Here is a 21,690-nt window from a genome sequence, read left to right as displayed (position 1 = left end):
CTGCATCTGTCACCCCTGGATTTCCGATTACTGGCTAAGGCTCTTGCCATCCCTATAGTGCCTTTTTAGGCGATATTCCAAAGACCAGATTACCATCATAACAGCTATAAATAAATGCAATCTGAGGGTCATGCTGCTTAATGCTAGAAGGCTAAATCTCAAGATGCACTTGCTCAAAGCATTCCTCAAAATAGAGAACATCGACATCTGTGCTGTAATGGAGCCCCGGTAAATTAAAGCAGCAGAAAGCACCCCTGTGCTACCAGGCTACATTCAACACCTTTTGGCCCCAGAACATGGACCGAAGCTACAAACCCGGTGGTGTCTCCATATTCATAAAGGATATGCACACCTCCAGACTAGTAATCCAGCATAATGCATCTGAGATACTTCAGGTAGAACTAACATTGCTTAAGATGGCGAATCAGGTCATAGCCTGCTATAGGTCCCCAACCATGTCCCAAGGCTCTCACTCCACGTTCCTAAGCACTCTGGAATCTATTAGGGTCCAACCCAACACTCTCATACTAGGTGATTTCAACTACCCCTCCATCAACTGGGAAAACTATTCATGCACCAATACACTGGCCCAACGCTTCCTGGAATTCATCAGTTCCAATGCCCTGGACCAGCTCATTCTTACCTCCACTAGAGGAAGCAACACCCTTGACCTGGTTATTACTAACATGGGCAACCATTGCTCTACACCAATAGTCAATTCCTCCCTGGTTAGATCCGACCACAAACTAATCACCATGGAAATCCACATCGCACCCACACCCCCCGCAAAGTTAACCACCATGAAAAACTTCTCCAAAGCTGACTCTGGGCTCCTAAAAACAGAGGTGACTAACTTCACAGCACCCATGTCAATGGAAAATAGATGCATGACTACCGAATCATACACCAATGCACTGTATGAACATGTACATAAATGCATGGAACTAGCCATAGCCAACAGAACCAAGACGCTCTCCTCCAAAAAAAGGAAGCCAATCTGGTGGTCCCCTGCCATTAATAAACTCTACAACAGAAGGAAGAAACTGTTGCAGAAAAAGATGAAATCCCAAGACTGGAAAAACTCCCTTATTAGCCTCAACAAAAAGTTGTGATCCCTCATCAAAACCTCTAAAGCCAGCTATGAAGGCAGAATTGCAGCAGACACTAAAAACAACCACAAACTCTTCTATATTTATATCAAAAACCTCCATGGCAATACCCAGGTTTGCTCTGAGTTACTGCATAAGGGTACCTCCTATACTGAGCCAACAGATATCGCCAGCATACTGCCTGACAGATTCAGTGCCAACTTTATCCCTCTCCCCCCCTCAAAGGACCAATCACAATGCCAGAGGAATGCCAGGCACCCAGCATTACTGCAGCACAGGTTAAAGCTGCATTGTCCAAGGCCAAGAATACAGCTTCCATGGGACCCACAATATCCCTGGATGTGTTCTACATGAACTACAAAATGAACTGGCACCACATATGTGTTCATTTACAGCCTCACCTCAGGCTTTGTCCCTACCGAGTGGCTCACTGCTACAGTCATCCCTCTCCAGACCCTGGGAATTATCGCCCCATTAGCTTGATGAGCCTGATATGTAAGGCTATGGAGCGCATCATAGTTGACCTAATTAACAAGGATATAGGGAATCTCCAAACTCTAGATCCCACACAATTTGGTTTTGTGAAAGGTAGATCATACCTGCTCAACCTGGTTGACTTCTCTGAGTCAGTCACCATAGGTTCATAGGTTCATACTAGGCTATCTGCCCTAGGGCATTTATAAGCCTAGCCAGAGTGTGTTTGGCTTTCACCACCCATTTTAAATGAATTTTGCTATGCCCTTTTTCGAGGTTAGTATACTGTGCCTCTGTCTAACAGTGACACAGAAGTGATACCCGGGGTAAACCTACTATCTCCCATCCACTCATCAAGATTCCTCTTGAAGAGAGTCAATGAGGGACTCTGCCTAACCTGGACTGGGATTTTATTCCAGAGAGAAGGGAGCCTCTGGGTTATGAATCTGTCCCTCCAGCATGTCCTATTTATTTCAGTGCTGAGGTTCAAGTCTCTCAAGCACGTAGCTCGATGGGATTTGGATTTTCTGAGGTGCAGCATGTCCATTAATTGCGGGTTGGACATGGCTTTATACATCAGGCACAGATCACCTCTGAGCAGGCGGTATGCCACTGAGTAGAGCTGGAGTTTCTTTAACCGGGCAGCATATGGCATCTGTTTGAGCCCTTTGATCCTCTTTGTGAGGTACTTTTGGGGTCTTTCCAGTTGCTGCAGGTGTCTGGTAAGGTACATCCCAAAAGGGCCATTGTACTCAATTATGGGCCTGATGAGGGATGAGTAAAGAGGCACGATGACCTCTCCTGATCTAGATGTGAATCCCTTCATGATTAGGTGGGCTATATAAAATGTTTTTCTAACCACTTTGGCCACGTGGTTGTCAAATGAGAGATTGCTATCAACTTGGATCCCCAGGTCCCTAATTACTTCTTCCATACTTAATGGATTACCATCTATGTGGTAATTTGTGGGCACTTTGTTTTTGCCAAAGGGGATGACTATACACTTTTTGGCGTTTAGCTTGAGGCCATGGCTCTGGCACCAGTTGTCTGTTTCTATGAGGCCCTTTTGTAGGATGCTTGTGTCGGCTGGAGAGTCGATTATGGTGCCCAGTTTGCAGTCATCTGTGAACTTGGTCAGCCACAGTCCTTCCGTGTTAGCCTGTACCTCCGAGAAATATATATCGAACAAGAGAGTTCCCCGGACTGAGCCTTGTGGGACGCCACTTGTAACTGGTTTGGAGTCTGACATGGCTCCAGCAATTCTAACCATGTGGAGTCTGACCTTGAGCCAGTTTGCAACCCATCTAGTGACATAGGGGTTTATATTTAAGCTGGTGAGCTTATCTATAATGCCCAAGTGGGTATTGTATCGAAGGCTTTTGCAAGGTCCAGGTAGGCTGTGTGAACCACCTTCCCCTCGTCAATGGCCTTGGTGACTGTTTCAAAGAAATCAACCAGGTTTAAGAGGCAGGATCTGCCCTTAACAAAGCTGAACTGGGTAGGATCCAGTGTCTGTAGGTCCCCAATATCTTTATTTATGAGGTCCATGATGATCCTTTCCATAGCTTTGCAGACCAAGCTAGTCAGGCTTATGGGGCGATAGTTTCCAGGATCCATTGAGGCACCACCTTTGTGGAGAGGGACCACTGTTGCTGTACGCCACTCTTTGGGTACATATCCTGTAGTAAGGCTGAGATTGAACAGTAGTTTTATGTTTGGGTTTAGTTCTTCTTGGAGTTCATGTAGGACGCAGCCCGGGACACCGTCTGGTCCCATTGATGCTGTGTTTTTTCCTTTGGAGAGGGCGGCTCTTACCTGAGCATCTGAGATGTTAGGGGGGGCAGCACTCTGCTGGGATAGATATTTGCCCTTTTGGTGGGGAAGGGGGGGAGAAGTTTGCGCTGAACCTGTCAGCTAAGATGTTGGCAATGTCTGTGGGTTCAGTGTATTTTTTTGTCATTTTGGACTAATTCTGAGCATATCTGGAAATTCCCACCCAGGTTCCTAACATAACTAAAGAAAGCCTTGTGATTATCCTTAGTGTCCTGTGCAATTTTTCTCTCGAAGCTGGCCTTAGACGATTTTATGAGTGCCCGTAGATTTTTGCTAATACTGATCAGAGATGCCTTCCCTTTTTGGGATTTTGCTCTATCATGTAGTAGCTTCCTCCTTCTATTGTATAGTTTGTTTATGGCTGGGGTCCACCAGGCAGGACGCCTAACTTTGGAGGATTGGGACTTGGTTTTATTTGGGATTGCATGATCCATGCATTCCTGAAGGTGTTCATAGAATGCATTTATAAAGGATTCTGCGGTCTGGGCTGTATTTTCCACAGGCTCGGGGGCTTTGAAGGATTCCACCTCAGTTTTGAGGAGTGTAAAATTTGCTTTAGAGAAGTTTTTCACTGTGGTTTTCTGGGCAGGGGCTGGGGTCGGGATGTGAATATCTAGTGAGATTAGTTTATGGTCTGATCTTACCAGTGAGGGATACACTTCTTGTCTGGAGCATAGAATCCCCATGTTGGTGATGATCAGGTCCAGTATGTTTTCCCCTCTTGTGGGAGTTGCAACAAGTTGTTCCATAGCATTTGAGTTTATAAATTCTAGGAACCTTCGGGCTAGGGTGTTGGAGCTAGAGTAATGCTCCCAGTCTATGTTAGGGTAGTTGAAGTCGTCCAATATAATGGTGTTTGGAGAGACCTTCATATTTTCCAGTGTTCTCAGGAAGGCCGAGTGGGGTTCCTGGGTTTGGGAGGGTGGTCTGTAGCAGGCTATAAACTGGAAGGCAGTTTTACCCACTGTTAGTTGCACATGGATAGTCTCTGATGCTTCATGCTGTGCCACCAACCTGGAGGTGTTGGTATATTTGACGAATATTGATACTCCCCCTCCTTTTGTGGTTCGGTCCAAGTTTTGGGGCCAAAAAACATGGTATGAGGTATAACCAGGTAGTGCTGGGGTGCTCTCGGGAGCCTTGATCCAGGTTTCTGTTACTGCACAGATATCGATGTTTTCCATGCTAAGGAGAGTTTCGAGTGCGTGCATCTTGAAGTTTAGAATTCTGGCATTGAGTAGCATTACTCTTAGTTTCTTATCCCTTGTGATACCTATGGAGGTGGGTTTGTCTTTTGAGCCTTGCCTAAAAAAGGCACTATGGGGGTGGCAAGAGCCTTTGCCAATATCCGAAAGCCCAGGGGTGACAGGTGCAAGCCATCCCTAGCAAAGCATCATGGCTTGTCGAGCATGTCACCCCAGGCAGACAGGCATTGGATCCCCTTTGAATGACACCAATACTTAAGCCAGTTGTTGAAATTGATCATCTTGTCTTCATATTGTGGCATCATTCTTGGTGAGGGTAAGATGCTACTCAAGGTCAGGGTCATACCGGCCTGGGCTACATGCTCAGAGAGCTCCTCTATGTCTCTTTTCATGCAGTCCAGGGAGGTACGTCTCAGGTCATTCACACCAGCATGGACAATGACTGAGTCATATTTGTACTTGCCTTGGAGGGACTTGAGTGCTTGTGTTATGTGGCAGATCCTAGCACCCGACAGGCAGCTCACTGTGACCTTCTCTTTGTTCAGCCTGGTGAGCGGGACGTCAGTGTGCCTGACGATAGAGTCACCTATTACAAGTGTATCAGGTGTGTTGTTTAGCCTTAAGGGCTGTGACTGTTCGGCACACTGGCTTTGTGAGCTATGTGTTGCACGTGTTTTGTTTTGGGTAGCAGTTGCTTGGGTGTCTGCTTTGGAGGTCTCTGCTGCTTAGGCAGATTTTTATTTAGAGCCTCCGAGTATGTTTTTGTGTGTTTATGTGCTTGGTTTGCTGTCATGGTAGGTCTGTGTGAGACTGGAATTGTAGTGAGTGTGGTTTCCTTCTCCTCCTGGTTACGCCAGTACTGAGTTGAGAGAGCTTAGCCTCCAGTTTGGCTATATGGTTGCATCTCTCACATGTGTTGGAATTTGTTGGGAGGAGGAGAGGGTTGTCTGTGTACATGAGGCAGTTGTAACATTGCCTCAAGATTCCCAGATTCACCAGCTGGACCGGAGAGGAGATTGACAACTGACCTTTGGACATGCTAGAATAGTATTGGGAATTCCTTTATAATTGAAAAAAGGGCCAATGGGGAACAAAGTACTCAAGGGGAGTTTGTGAGGGTGTAGTGCTTTTAATTTTTTAGTGCTGACTTATATCATTGCTTTAGTGAGCAAGTGCCAGGCTTTAGAGTGGGAATAGGGTGTTTATTATGAAAACTAGATCAGTTCTAAGGGAAAAAGTGAAGAGCAGACTTTGTGGAGCCGAGAATGGTTTAAACCCAATTAAGCGATGCTGCCCGATGCTGAGCTATGCACAAAATCGTGCAAAGCCGCGCTAAAGTGGGTTTTATACAGGGGGACTTAAAAGAGCTAGGAATTGGCCCAAAACGGCCAATAGACTACCAGATTCTTGTGCTGGGAACACTCCTCCAGGGATATATAGGCTGCTCCCAGCTCCCCACTGCCACTGGTGAACAAAGAAGCCTCCCTTTATCCAAGAAAGGAAATGGGCAACACAGGAACTTTCCAAAAGTCCAGAATACAGCAAAGCCTGTATTTGAACTACTCTAGGTCAAGAAAGATGGGAAACAAGGAAATTTTTTTTTTCTTTTTTGCAACAAACAGCAGGAAAATGCAATAAATATGTAACACAGGCTAGTGCACTTGATTGTGTAGCCTCAACAGGTAAATGCAACAAACAGGACAAACTTTAAAAGTGCAGGTGCAAAAACAACTTTAAACAGTTTAAAATGGTTCAAGAAGCAGAAATACTTGCAGTTTAGCTAGATTGGACAGTCACCCAGGTAGTAGCAGGAAAAAACTCTTTTATCAGGTTAGCAGTCGCTCTTTTAGCCTCTCTGCTGCTAGCACCACTCTGCAGGACCAGGAGGAGCTTGGCTGAGTAGTAACAAGCGCACAAACCGTGCCAAAGCGGGTTTTATACAGGGGGACTTGAAAGAGCTAGATATTGGCCCAAAATGGCCAATAGACTACCAGATTCTTGTGCTGGGAACACTCCTCCAGGGATAGATAGGCTGCTCTAAGCTCCCCACTGCCACTAGTGAACAAAGAAGCCTCCCTTTATCCAAGAAAGGAAATGGGCAACACAGGAACTTTCCAAAAGTCCAAAATACAGCAAAGCCTGTATTTGGACTACTCTAGGTCAGGAAAGATGGGAAACAAGGATATTTTTTTTTCTTTTTTGCAAAAAACAGCAGAAAAATGCAATAAATATGTAACACAGGCTAGCGCACTTGAGTGTGTAGCCTCAACAGGTAAGTGCAACAAACAGGACAAACTTTAAATTACAAGTGCAAAAGCGCACTAAAACTGGCTTTAAAGCAGGGGGTTAGAAAGAGATAGGAAATGGCCCAAAACGGCCAATAAGCTACAGGTCACTGGGCTGGAACCACTCCTCAAGGGACAGATAGGCTGCTCAGAGCTCCCCACTCTCACTGGTGAACAAAGAAGCTTCCTCCCATCCAAATAAGGATATGGGCAACACAGGAACTATGACACAGCCCAGAGATCAGCAATACCTGAAGACTGGACTATTCTAGCTCAATAAAGGCGAGAAACAAGGATTTTTTTTTTTTTTTTTTTGTTACAAAGTAGCAGAAATTAGGTACAGAAACACAGTAAATGCTTTAATTCGGCTAGCGAACTTGAGTGTGTAGCCTACCAATTAAACTAAGCAAAAACAAACTTTAAAAGTGCAAAAGAAACTCAGAAATACAGGCAGGAATGCAATAAAACAACTTTGCAGAGCTTATTTAGTTAAAGAAACAGAGAAGTCTATATATACAGAAAAGCAGCTAAAACACACAAACACTTCAGATGCAGTGCAACCTAGAGCACTTGAGTTGTAGCAATATTAAGGCAATTACAGTTATAATAAATGCTCTGAAATATAGTCTATATTTCCAAAAGGTTTGAGAAGCACAGTCAGAACACAAGGAGGTTCAGGCAAAAAAAAAAGTTTTTTTTTTTTGAAAGGGAAAAAGGAGAAACAGAAGGCCTTATCAGATATTCTCTCTGTACTAGGTAGAATGAGCTAATGACACTAGACTGGGAATAGTGTCACAGATCAGATTTACAGTAGGGGCGGGCAACTGCAAAGCCACCAAGTATAAGAGCAAGACACCAACTGGGCGGGAGGGTGGGGACAATAGCCTACAGCCAGTAGCACTAGAGAAAGCCACAAACGGATGAAGATTTGTAAAGATACAGAATGCTTTTAACTGCAGACAAATCAGTTACTTGTGCAGATTAGTTAATAGCAATAAAATACACTCGAAGACTAAAAAGCAGACAATAAAAGTGCTATATATTAATTGTTAAAAACAATAATCTGTATAAATAATCGAAAAAAAAAACAGGATACTTATATATCTCAGCTGACAGCTGCGGTCAACAACTCTTATCCACTCTGCTCAGTGTGTATAGACAGAAACCCTATCAAAGTTAGGGCTTACATACCAGAAGAACAACTTTTTTTTTTTACAAGAACACAAAAGAACCAGCCCCCACTCAGCAGACTATTAACACAATATAGTCAAGTTAAAGAGAGACTTCAGCTAGAAACAATAGCCTACAGCCAGTAGCACTAGAGAAAGCCACAAACAGATAAAGATTTGGAAAGCTGTGGAAGAGGGCAAGGGAGTTTATACAGCCTACCTCAGTCTGGCCAAGGCCTTTGATACCTTCCCCACTCAGGAATTTTTGATAAACTGACCAAACTAGGTGGGTTGCAAATTGGCTCACAGATAGAACCCACAGTATGAAAGTAGTGGATTCGAAGTCAGACTGCCGACCAGTCATGAGTGGCATCCCACAGGGATCAGTCCTGGGTCCTCTCCTGTTTGGCATCTACTTCTCAGAAGTCCAGGCCAACATGGAGCGACTCTGGCTGACCAAATTTGCAGATGACTGCAAGCTGGGAGCCATTATTAACTCCCCAAGTGATGTAGACATCCTACAGAAAGGCCTCACTGAGACCAATGACTGGTGTCGAAACCATGTAACAAAGAAATCCCAGTAGCCTTGAATCCTTGGAATTAAAAAGTCATCTTTATTTCACAACAGGACCACGAAACCAAAACACGATAAAATAAAGCTGTAGAACTAAGCGCTTTCACCCTCACGTCCTAGGGCATCATCAGAGTACAAAGTAACTGGAGAGCACACCATGCCTTAAATACATACACTGACTGATAATTAAATAAATAAATGATGATCACATAATTTACTGATCGAACAATAATCCAATTTATATGATAAAACCTATTGTGTTATGTTTTTAAAAAACAAGTCCATTGAAAAGTTATTTAAACATGTAATGTCAGATGTAGAATACATTTTGATGTACATCAAGATTTTAGTGTTGAAAAACTCAGAGTCCGTACACAGTATATTTGTGTAAAAACATCTTAAGTATGTTTGATGTCAGTGGAACAAAAAAAATGAACAAGGTATCAAAGTACAAAGTGTAGCATTTCCATGTAGATTGATGAACCGTGTTATAGAAATTATGATAGTGTATGTTACAGTACTTGATTATGTATATATACCAATAAAATACTATAATTAATTTTTATAAATAAATATATAAATGTATATATATTCAAAATAAAAAAACTAAGACTTTTTAAGAATCTAAAACTGTATAAAAAGTATAAAAAGTGTAAAAATTTATGTTAATAATTTTTTAACAGTAGGTGTGACAAATCACAAATTTAATTTTGACAACACATTCTGTTTAATCATAACGTGGTAAAAAAGGTATATAGTGTAATGAAGTAATGTAATAATCTATTTTGTGAACTGGGTTGATGATGTTAATTATAAGAATGGTAGTTAATTGTTGTTATTGTTAAAAAACTTCTCATAAAAAACTTTTCTTAAAACTTATATTAATCAAGAGTTGAGGAGTGACATGTAATATCCTGTTAAATTTCCATAATAAGGGTGGATGAGTAGTTATATTGATACTAATAGTTGTTTTGAATATCAACAAAATTGAATGCCTAAAGAAAAATAGCTGTATTGTTCATTATATGAACTGAGATTTTAACTTCAAAATACTAGCTATAGATATTTGATCGTTAATACCTGGATCCTTACTTGCATTCAATCTAAGTTGCCAAAGACATTCTTTGGCCTCTAGTAAACTCTTAGTGTCACCTCCTTGTTGTACATTAAAAAGAACGATTCTGTCAATTACAAAAAACAAAAATTTCTTGAAATTAGGGCAACAAGTGCTCTGAATAAATAGAGCACTCGTCTGCTTGTGATTTCTGATGTCACTAACATGCTCTGTAATTCTTGTTTTCAACTTTCTGTTAGTTTTCCCTACATAGAATGCTGAGCATGCTGTGCAGGTGGCGATGTATACCACCATGGCTGTGTTGCAGTCACATGCTCCTGGACATCTAATAGTCCTATCATAATTGATTATTGAAAGGTAGGGTCCATTATTAATGAAACGACATAATCGACATGCACCACATTTATTCATCATAGATTTCCTAAATAAGTCACATTTCACACTGTTTTCAAAAATACTTTTAAGACTTTGTCCTTTGTCGAAACCATGGCTTTAAGCTTAATGACAAAAAATGCATCGTCATCCCCTATGGGAAAAACTCAATTCCCACTAATTACCACATTGACGTAAGCCCACTGAACACTGAAGGTGTTATAAGAGATTTGGGGACACAGGTTGACAGCAACCTCTCCTTCGACTACCACATTGCCTCTGTGGTCAGAAAGTTCTTCTTTGTGGCACATCTCATTACCAAGGGTTTTGCATCCAGGAAGAAAGAGATCATTGTCTCCCTCTACTCTTCCCTCATTAGGCCAATCATCGAGTATAATGCCCCATTTGGCATATACCTCACTAGACACATGCAACAGCTGGAAAGGCCACAAAAGTACCTCACAAAGAGGATCCTAGGCCTTAAACACGTCGTACATGGACAGACTCAAAAAATTCCAGCTATTCTCTGTCTCATATCGTCTACTAAATGGCGATCTCTGCTTAACTTACAAAGCCATGTCTGACCCAGCTCTGTTAGAAATGCTACATCTAAAGAAATCCCAATCTCTCTGCACCACACACCCCAGAGACCTGAACCTCATTACCACAATCAACAGAACATGCTGGCGGAACAGGTTCATAACCCAGAGACTGCCCATGCTCTGGAATAGACTTCCTATACATGTCAAGCAGAGCACCTCACTGGCCCTCTACAAAAGAAAGCTTGATGAGTGGATGGGAAATAGAAAGTTCACCCTGGGGATCTCGCCAGTGGCTCTACTTGATAGAAGCACTGGGAACTAACATCAGGCGGCACGATGCCAGGGCACGTCTTTAGGCTAGGCCTGTAAAGGCTCCAGGGCCATTATCCTAGTACACACCTATGAACCTTTGAAATGCAAAGTGCACAAAAACAGAAGATACTACCCAAAGCAAAGTAATATTGGGCCAGTCTAATCCTGGAAGTTCCCTCTTGTAGGAGGATACCATGGCATTCTCTCCTGATAGGTCTGTTCATTAGTCCAGAATGTACCTTCTCTGTGCACAATACCTCAATGACATAGCAGCATGACAAGGCATTATATTCAGTCAATAAACTCTAAATTGTTCAGTCTTATACCTAACAATGGTTCCATTCCTTTTCGATCCAAGTGATACTTAATTTAAAGGAACCCAGGGGATTAACACAAAAAACCTTTTCAAAATAGTGGAAGAAATTTTTCACTTGGACTACATTACAGGGTATAGACCCTTTACATTGCCCTATACCAAAGGCACTGGGTTGTTTAAACAATTTATTTTATTTAAATTTAGTTATTCATTTATCAAAGGTTATGTCTCTGCCCTCTCTTCTTGTCTATTAGGCTTTCCACAGATAGCAGCAGAACCGTTTTTAAGGCCTTCCTTAAAAGGATTTCCTCCACTTAGGCCACCAAGAAGACATGCTTTATGTTGTTGAAATTATTCTTATCTCTTTTGTAGACAGCAGATACAGTAAATATACCTATACTTTTCAGGGAGGGCACTGTTTCTGCTTACAGTTGCATCAGACAGATGAATTTCAGCATTTCAAGTGTAAACTACTTTACTTGGTATTTCCTAATGAAAGGGTGTCATGGAAATAATGCCATTTTCCATGCAAGCGGCTTTATCAGCAGTCTTTATATGAGTCTTTATAACCTACAAATCTGTACCCAGGCTACCCAAGTGAAGGGATATTATCTCCTGCATATGTTGAATGTGCACAGACAGCTCAGATCTTCCATTAGAGCAGAAAGATAAGAAGAAATAGCCATTCAGCAGACTCTAAATGTCTGGGCCACTGTTTTGCCTTCTGCTATGACAAGTATAATGAACATCTTAAAACATTTGTGCAAGAGATTTTAGAAGCTGCCACAGGATTTATTATATATATATATATATATATATATATATATATATATATATATATATATATATTTGCATAGTACTCTAAGTCATTCACATAGTTCAGGAGGAGGATAAGTTCTGGTATGGTAGTGTTGCAAAATATATTGTAAACTGTGTTTCCTAGTGGTATGATAGTACTCCTAGGAACCTACGTAAATGTTATAATATACTGTTACAGTGAACTCCCCAAAAAAGGTAGTTCAGTTATACAGTATGTAGGTATACTTGCCTCATCAAGGAGAGGTCACTGTAACAGCAAAGCTCACCTCCCTCCATTCCCCTCAGAAGGGTGTATATAATTGTATTATAATGTTTTATTAGTCTGTTATATAGATGTATTTTTTCTGATTGTAATGATAATATTTTGTTACACTAGGGGAGTAGCTTACTATACTCAAAAACCTTTTTTGAGGCCAAAAGGGCTTAACGTTCTGAGAAAAAAAAACTTCTAGCAATGCCTGCTATCAGTTTGAGTTGTGTGCACTGACCAAGGCTGCATGGAACTTTTATAGGAGAACAGTGTCAGCCATCAGAAGGACAAAGGCACTGCTGATGAACAGTTGTCTAAGGGAGAACATTCCGATGGAAGAAGTCAAATGTTTTGGTTTACTGTTACAGTGAAGACTCTTTGAAGATCTACTAAGTTGATAAGTATATTGGTCTTCTTTGCACCAGGTAATCACAAAATGGCTGCAGCAAACAGTTACAGATTAAAAAGGATTGGTAATATATCATCTTATGCCATTAAGTGCCACTTGGAGAATGTGGCTGTCAAAAGTTAGTCGCTTAAGGCTGTTTCTATGCTTGCTTCAAGAATATGTCCATAGCAGGTATTTCTGCAATGGACAGTTGATCACTGGTTCACATGTTTGACATGCAATCTTGTTTAGACTGTGATACCAAGAGACTAGCCTCTTGAGCATGTCCATACCTCTCAACCAAGTGCAAGAAATCTGGACAAAGCCAAACATAATGGTGGGACAACGGCCCAAAATCAGGAACAGATTTTAAATACTGCTGTTATAAACTTAGAATTTTGATAGATTAACAGGTTTTTATTAGCATGCATCTTCTGAAGTATATGAAGTATGAATCTCAAATGGATAGCCTTTATATTTAGTGACATCAATCCCCAATGATTTGCCAGAAGACCACAATTTTTATGAGGCACAGATTATACATATGAGACAAAAATCTGGACTTTCTGAGAAAATCTGGTAATTTCAGAGGTATGCATGTCAGTGTTTCGGGGCTCATCCTTCTAAATTATTGTCCTTTTCCCTTCTTTCATCTCCTGCCTCCCAGCAAGATTTAATTTGGGTTGCTTGTAATTCTTCCAGGGAGTTATCTACCACAAACAGCTTTAAAATTCAACTATAATAGATATGCACTCATGGTTCATATGTTAAAAGACCCTCTGCACCGGGTGCTTCATTCCCTCCTGCCCTTCCTTTTTGTTTAGATTGTCTCTAGATTGTCTCTAACACAAGCAACAATTGATGGATTTTCTAGTAAGCTTCACAAGTATTTAATTTTGTGCTTTTGTTTATTTGTTTTTTAGATGTGTTTGTCCGGTTTATAGTGGATGCATGGGGCGGGGGGGAGTTGCATGGATTGCATATGTCCTCTTAGCCCTGCATACCACATAATGTATCACAGACACAAGAGCTGGAGATTTTTTTCAGAATAATGTTGAGCTGGAGATATCATAAGTACAAACTCCCAGACTATAGAGGATGTTCTCATGGATCAACAGATAAGGTGACTATGACTACATATGTTATATGTTAGAATGTTACAGAGTCAGAGCTGCATCTAAATATCATGTTTCGATAAACTTTTCCAGAAGATATCACCACGTTTTTCCAATATACTCTGTGTAGTATTTTTTTATAAAAAGGTAAAACCATGAATCTTCAATTATTTTGACTTATTATCTCAATTTAATTTGGATCCTTGACTGACAAAGCCAGCATTGAGAAACTGTCAAGCTCTGATTGGCTGATAAACAACAGCATTGCAGAACTAGTTGCTTCAACTGGACTTCCTGTCAATATCAGTGATGTCTGTCAAGACCCTCGCTTTGATGCTGAAGTAAGAATAATTCTAACAAACATTAACATTTCCATTTCTGTAAAACCTGCTATTGAAATTATAGTATTTCATATAGTCAAAAACAGTGTTCAAGTAATTTCCATAATAGACTGACTGGCAAATAAACAGATATGAAATGAACTTCAAAACTACTTGGTTCTATTTTTATAGCTGCAGAGTTTCTGTGATTGCTACTGACTGTATTACTTGTGGCTTTAATCTGTTGAGGCTATACAGTATTGTTTTCAAGAGAACCTTTTTTACAATAGATACAAGTTTTAATTAAATGTATGTGCCCACGGTAGCCTAAGTGTGTTTGGTTTAATCCACTACATCATTGTCCTTTTGTCAATAGATGTCTGTCTGTCTGTCTCTCAGACTGGTATCTGTAGGAACCATTCCTTTTGTCAAGGAAATGTTCTTTGAGTCCCATATTATCAAAAAATGAATCATCAAGTCTCATTTCTTCACTAATTCAGGTTATAACTCCAAGATGGCTCCATTTTGGGAAGGTAAATACGTTTATCCTTACCTCAAGGCTGAATGACCTTAAAGTTAGCATACAGAGTCAATGGGAGCTACAATGAGGGAAGGTGGGTTGTGGGTTGTCCCCTGCAAAATGTTAATTTTTTTGTTCTTGTAAAAGATGATGATTTGAGGTATTTATTTTATTTCATTTAAATTCATTTACCTGAGTAGAGCACAAATCCATAAAGACGTATTCCAGGCTCAGCCCAGGAATACACCAAAATGCCATCAAAATACAGATATTAATACAACTAGTAAATAAAGACTCTACATAACAATTAAGAAGTAAGACGTATTAGGAGATGCTGACTACTGCAGCATGATTTAAATAGCAGTATAACAGAAGACTTTGTTTACATTTTACATTCTGTGCAACAATACAGTTACATTGATTACAAGAGATATTAAACAGTACATTACTTACATGAAATAGTATGCTCAACATTTTCATTGCTGTGGGAAATTGATGTTGGATCATGGGAAATATTTAATGCTGAAGAAAACAAAGCACTTACACCTGTCATCTATGTCAAGGATTTTTAAGACAGTATGAAAGCCTTTAAATAATGTTTGGCTTTTAAAACTGGTTGTAGTTTCTCCCAAAATGTGGGGCCCAAGATGGAAAAGCTCTGGTTACTGCAGTGTAGCCTGTTTTTAGGGAATTAAAGACTGGGTGTAGTTGAAAGTACCCTGAAGTTGTAAACTAAGATTCTTTGTGTTAGCCTATCAATAATAAAAGCAAAAGGTTTCTAGTTTCAAAAGTTAATGACTAAGAACTGAGAAGGCCTGCTGTCTGTTTATTTGAAATGCTGGTTAGATATGAATTCATAAAGGAAGCCAAGAGTTTGAGGAGTGACCATGGGTCCATTGAAGGCCGTCAGGAGAATAGATATTGTTTAAAGTTTCACAGCTGGTAAGAAGGTTTACTACATTCCAGACATGCTCAGGCTTGTTTAATAAAGAAAATGTAGACTTGGGAAAGGTGCCTTTAATATTGTTGTGTAGCCTGTTTAGAAGGGATATGGAGTAAGATAAATTGTTTTAAAAAAACTAGGGTTGGGTTTTATTTCCAGTTATGCAAAAATTAATCACTCAGGTTTAGGTTAAGTGTTTAGTAAGAAATTAGTTTTCTGTTGTGTTGTTAGGTCTACCAATTAAAGAAAAGCATTGCCTTGGAGTTGAAAGAGGATAATGGATATTTCAGTAGCACAGATTGGGTACTGAGAAGTCAGTATGGGTGGGCAATCAAATGTGGAAACTTATAATTAAAGGTTGAGAATGAGACCAGTTTTGCTGGGTATTTCAGTGATACTTAATTTTGAAAGTAATGTGGTAATGGTGACTGAATAGGGAATGAATTGGCTATGGAGAACTGTTAGAAATATTGATTATAATCAGGAGGTCCAAGAGGAAGTGATATTTTAAGGCTATATTAGGATGAGTAGGTGTATTGACAAGTTTTATGAGATTTATATCTGCAAGAAGTTCAGAGATATCATTAAAATGAATGTGCAAGAAATCCCAAGGAATTAAGTTTAAAATCCTCAAGAATTACTATGCTTTTGCATAGAGGAGGCAGAAATAATGTTGTGAATGAGTGAGCAGACTATTTTAAGAGAAGACTATGGCATTATGTAGGCCACAGCAACAGGGATAGGATTGTTCTTAAATGAAAGAACTTTTAATTAGCAACTGATTTGTGTCAAATTCTAATGTGGTGTTTGCTCGAGTAATTGTTGAAATATTAAGCTGTGGTATAAAATAGGTAAAGTTCCTCTGCCACTTATCTGGTCTTGCATCAAACATGCAATTATAGTTAGGGAAGAGCTATCGGATATTGGAACTGTTATTTTTGAGCCAAGATTATTTGATAACAGCTAGATCTGGTGAAGAAGGCACTTATTTTGTCTAATTTCTTTCTGATACTGTTGGCATTTAGGATGTCACAGCAAATGCTGTTTGCCTTAGAGATAGTGGAAATGGTGGTACTGTGAGTTGGGCCAAGGCCTCTATGTTTGATCTAATTAGAAGTATAGACATTACAGGACTGCTTTTGAACAGAAATCGCCAGTTTTGCATAGAAATGTCAGAGTTTAATGGAGTTGGACATCATGAGGTAGTGGGATATGAATAGTGATTGAGTGAGGGAGGAAGGAGTTTTGTGAGGAGAAGAAATTATTGTGTTTGGCTTAAAAAAGAAGGATGCAACATATGGTGTTGAGTTAGAAGAGGAAAGGGGTGTGTTGCTAAGTGTATGCAGTGGGGTATTTAAGAGGGGTTGAGACTAAAAGGGTGAACAGAATTAAGGAAAAAAGCCACAGCATGACACAGATGAAAAGCTGGGCAAGAGCTTAGGTTGTGAAGTGGTGAATGTGAATGGTACAAAGGGAAAGGCACAGAGTAAGAGTGAGGGATGGAAAAAATAGCAGTATTAGTTAAGGTAAAGTTGAGACATCTCTGTAATGATGTGCATAAAAGAAATCGTGTGAAACTAAAGGTGATACATCAAGTAAGTAACAGAAGTTTCTGGAAGTCATGAGGGGGTTGCATTTGTGTGGAGGGGGAATAAGCAGTAGTGGAATTACTAGTGGCAAACATTAAGTAATACAGGAACTGAAAACAGATGAGATATGGAGGAGTAAATGGAATTAGATAAATCATGAATTATAACAATGAGATTTATTTGGAATCATGGTGAGAAGGATATACAGGTAGTAAAGTGAAGTGACCTTTAGGGAAGGGTATAGGTGATTAGTTAAATGAGAGAAGAAATTAAGTTTAAGTGAGATTGAGGGGAGGAGTCTGGTTAGGTATAAATGTAGAACTACTGGGGTGACCGGAGATACGGATGGGAGGGAAGTCAAGTGGGCAGGAAATCAACTGTCTAATAGTATCCAATCAGCGTGCATAAGCAAGCTTCAGCTTCATAAGAACAGCAGACTGTAAAGGTAAGTGAATTTTCACCACTTTATATTAAACAAAAATATTATCAACAAAGTTTGTGTAGCAAAACTGCCATAGTTTTCCACACTAATTAGCCTGTCAGTGTTTGCAAATAGCTCAGGGTATGTATGTACAGGATGGGGGGGGGGGTGAACAAATATAACATAAAGTAGTAGAGAATCAGTGAAAGGGTTTTTAAAAATAAAAAATATAAACAGTCTGAGATTACTAAATGGAGAGTGAAACCTAGCACATGTTGATGCTACAAGGTCAAGGTTAGACACAAAGTTTCAAGCTATACTGGGGGATGGGTCTCCAGATGAGGCTATCCACTGATACTGGGGGATGGGTCTCCAGATGAGACTATCCACTGAATAAGGAGAATTAAGCAACCCTGGAATGGGATGGAGAGTGCAGGGGCAACAGAACTGAGAATGCCTGTGTAATGTAAAGGATGGATGAGATTTGTTACAAGGAGAAGAAATCACTCAACAGTTTTTGTTTGAAAACCACAGAAGTAGAATAAACCTATAAATGATGCTAAGGGAGTGATATTTTGCATAAATAGTGGACTACTCTTAGGAACATATAAAGGTTTTACTGCTCAATGCCAGGAGTATAAACAAGAAATTCCACTTCCTTCAAGTTCTTCTCACCCTGGAGAATGCAGTCATTTGTGCAGTTAATGAGATATAGCTTAAAGACATGGAGAGCACTATGGCAGTGCAGGGATACAATGCCTTCTTCACATTTAGACCAGCTACTGCACAGGCAAGGACTGAAGGTGGAGGTGTTTGATTTATGTCATAAGCAAACATATCTCAAGACTGCAGCTTGAGGTTCTCCAATTCCAAAATACCATAGGAAAAGTCCTATACCATATTCTTGCAAGCTATAAGCCCTCTCTTTATGACCCAGGCAACTCATAACACATAGTTAAACATACTGGAGACACTCACCATTCAATCCAATACACATATGGGTGACTTTAACTACCACATTATAAACTAGGAATCATATATGACCCCAAACTTGCAGACACAGAGACTCCTGGACTTTGTCATCACAAACACTTAGACCAGATTGCCCAGTCTCCCATTAAGGGAGTGAACATACTGAATATTTTCCTCACTAACATGGTAGAATGCTGTATCCATCCTGGTGTAATGTCCTCTCTGGTAAGGTTGGACCATAAAAATGTCTCTTTTGAAATAAAAATAAATCTCGGAACCCTGCTAACTCTGGAACATTGAAGAAAATGAAGAACCAAACTCCAGATTAAATAACCACGTAGAAGAAGGATATGTAAACGTAAAAAACACGTTGGTTATACACAGCAGTGAACACACATTAAAACTTTAATCCTCGATAACAGAACAGTAAGAGCTTTCACAACCAAAACAGTTGCTTCATCAGACTGTCTGACATTGTCTGATGAAGCAACTGTTTTGGTTGTGAAAGCGCTTACTGTTCTGTTATCGAGGATTAAAGTTTTAATGTGTTTTCACTGCCGTGTATAACCAGCGTGTTTTTTACGTTTACATAACTCTGGATCATTTAGGAACTATTCCAAGCCAATCTTTATACTATTAAGTGATAACCTGGTAAAATTTCAAGCCTGCCAAACCCTGAGAACACAGCTGCCTCTGCAGAATTGCTCACAGAAACCCTGTTCAGTAATGATGCACATAGACAGCTGTGACTACCAGGAAAAAGCACAGAAGAAAATTAAAACACAAGTCACCCTGGTGGAATCCCAGCATTGATTGGTTGTATAACAAAAGGAAGAGAGTCACCTCACAAGACCCAAGCATAGTGAAAGTTTTGAAACATGAGGAGAATAAATCTAAGATGACTTTCCTGCTTAGTCTTGCAGAAGCATATCACCATCAAGCAGGAATGGAAATCAAACCAGAAGTAGATAAAAATCAGGCAACTGAATGTGACAAAAAAACAAAAGAAAGAATATAAGGTGAAGGATCAGAAGAGAAGACAAGAAATGTAGAAAATGCATAAATATAATTGCAAGTATAGAAAACTTCTGGAAGAACATCATGTTGACCAGGAAAGAATGCAGGAATTGTTAAGGAGAGGCAAATTCAAATCAAAAGCTGAAAGGTTAACACTGGTGGCCCAAGATAGTGGGCTATGTACACATTGCTTTACAACGTCCATTGAACATGTGGAAAAAAACAGACAAATGTAGGTTTTGTAAAACAAAATTGGAAACAGTCACACACCTTGTTGCTGGGTGTGACATGCTAATGGAAGAAAGATTAAATGCTGAAAGGCATAATAATGTGCCAAGACTCTTGCAGTGGGAATTGGGCAAATATTATATTATTGAAGTATGTGAAAAACACTGGATACATGAGCCACAACGCATCATAGAAAATAATGAAGTCTACATCACATGGAATCATCCATTACCAACAGTTCAAAAGATAGATGTGAGAAAACTAGATATAGTGGTCCATGAAAAGAAGACAGAAGTAGCAATGATCGTTGAAATCACTACACCCAGTGACTACAGTGTCTTGCATACAGAGAGAGACACAAAGTCATAACATATCAAGAATTATAAGCAGGAATGAGAGCAATGTGGAAGAAAGATACCCAGACAGTTCCAATAGTAGTAGGAGCAGTGGGTCTTATAAAAAAGAATCTACAGTCATATTTAGATATGTTACCAATACATGTAACTCCATACAAATTGCAGTAGGAGTCATTACTGGGCACATTGCAGGTGCTGAGAAGACCACTTTTTGCTGACATCAAAGATTGAAGTAATACTAATTTCATGAACTTTAATTGTACTTTGACTTAGGAATGGGGTCCATTCCTGTCATGGTATTAGAAACCCAAAAGACTTGGAGAAATTAAAAAAAGATCAAAAATATTACATTTATAAAGTAGCAGAAAGTAAGAAATAAGGCAAGACTGGAATATGGAAAGGAGGTTCCTGTCAGTATGGATGGTTGTAATTAGGGGTACAGGGAATAGGGAAGAGGGGGCTGGAACTTACTGGAGAAAGCCGACAAAGTAACCAAGTACTGGGAACAAATAATTAGAGAAGAAAAGGTAATAGAATAGGAACAGGCCAAAAAGACTTTTTGACTGCAGGTTAGAGACTGCCTTCCCTATCAGGAATTGATATCAAGAGTATAGGCAAAGAGAAAGGGATGGGGGAATCATAAGTGAAAGAATAGCATTGGTTGGGGTTTTAGTTGAATGTAAAACACAGGCTGCCGTTGAAAAGGGATAATTAGTAGAGCATATAAAATATGGCATGATAACTATGGGACTCAGTCAGAGGAGGTTAGAAAAAATTGAGAAGAGAGATTAGATAAGAAATTCACAAAGAAACAATGGGAAGACATATGCATGGCTCCCAAATATGCAAGAAAACGTAGAAGATTTAAGATTTTTTTCCTAAAAGTGTTTGTATAGGTGCTTTTATCCCCAGGCAGATTCCAAAGATTTTTTTTTTATCAGGTAGAAGGCAAAAGTTGATGGTGTGATGAGGAAGAAAGAGGTACCTGGAGGCATATGTTTTTGGAGTGTAATGAGCTGACAGACTTCAAAAATTCCCCATCCACAGTACTCTATCAGAAATATTTGGCGAACAAATGAGTGTAACTAAGGAAGTTATTTTTTTGAGCTGGGATACAGGGTCTGAATTGCCTAGATATATGAGGTTTGTTAAGTTTAATTTTGCTGGCTGCCAAAAAAGCAATTACTAGAAAATGGAAATCAAAGTCTAAACCAACCGTAGTTGAAGTAGTGAATGTTGTATCAGAGATTTTTTATTATTTATTTAACATTTGTTTACCAGGAAAGTCCAACTTGGAACAAAGCCAATTTTCAGTGGAGGCTCGGGAAGAAACGCTCCAGATGCATGTTTTTGTAATGTAGGAGGAAACAGGAGCATCCAGAGGAAACCCACACAAATGCAGGGAGGACATGCAGACTCCACACAGAAGTTACCCCAGTCAAGAATCAAATCAGAAGACCTCTTTCTGTGAGGTGACAATGCTACC

At 39.8% G+C, this 21,690-nt stretch overlaps 1 protein-coding gene across 1 annotated transcript in view; it reads left to right on the top strand.

The window, feature by feature from the left end:
• LOC122798137 (dual 3',5'-cyclic-AMP and -GMP phosphodiesterase 11A-like) overlaps nucleotides 1-21,690 on the top strand; it is a 757,362-nt gene that overhangs the window by 272,523 nt on the left and 463,149 nt on the right. The window contains exon 6 of the mRNA XM_044066848.1: nucleotides 14,059-14,179. Coding sequence (XP_043922783.1) covers nucleotides 14,059-14,179 — 121 coding nt within the window. The remainder of the gene's footprint in view (nucleotides 1-14,058; nucleotides 14,180-21,690) is intronic.

This window comes from Protopterus annectens, chromosome 3.part1, assembly GCF_019279795.1.
Source record: "Protopterus annectens isolate FY-2018-M chromosome 3.part1, PAN1.0, whole genome shotgun sequence".
NCBI classification, from domain to species: domain Eukaryota; kingdom Metazoa; phylum Chordata; order Ceratodontiformes; family Protopteridae; genus Protopterus; species Protopterus annectens.
The sequence above is the reverse complement of the archived record's forward strand: the minus strand, read 5'-3'. Positions and strand labels throughout refer to the sequence as shown.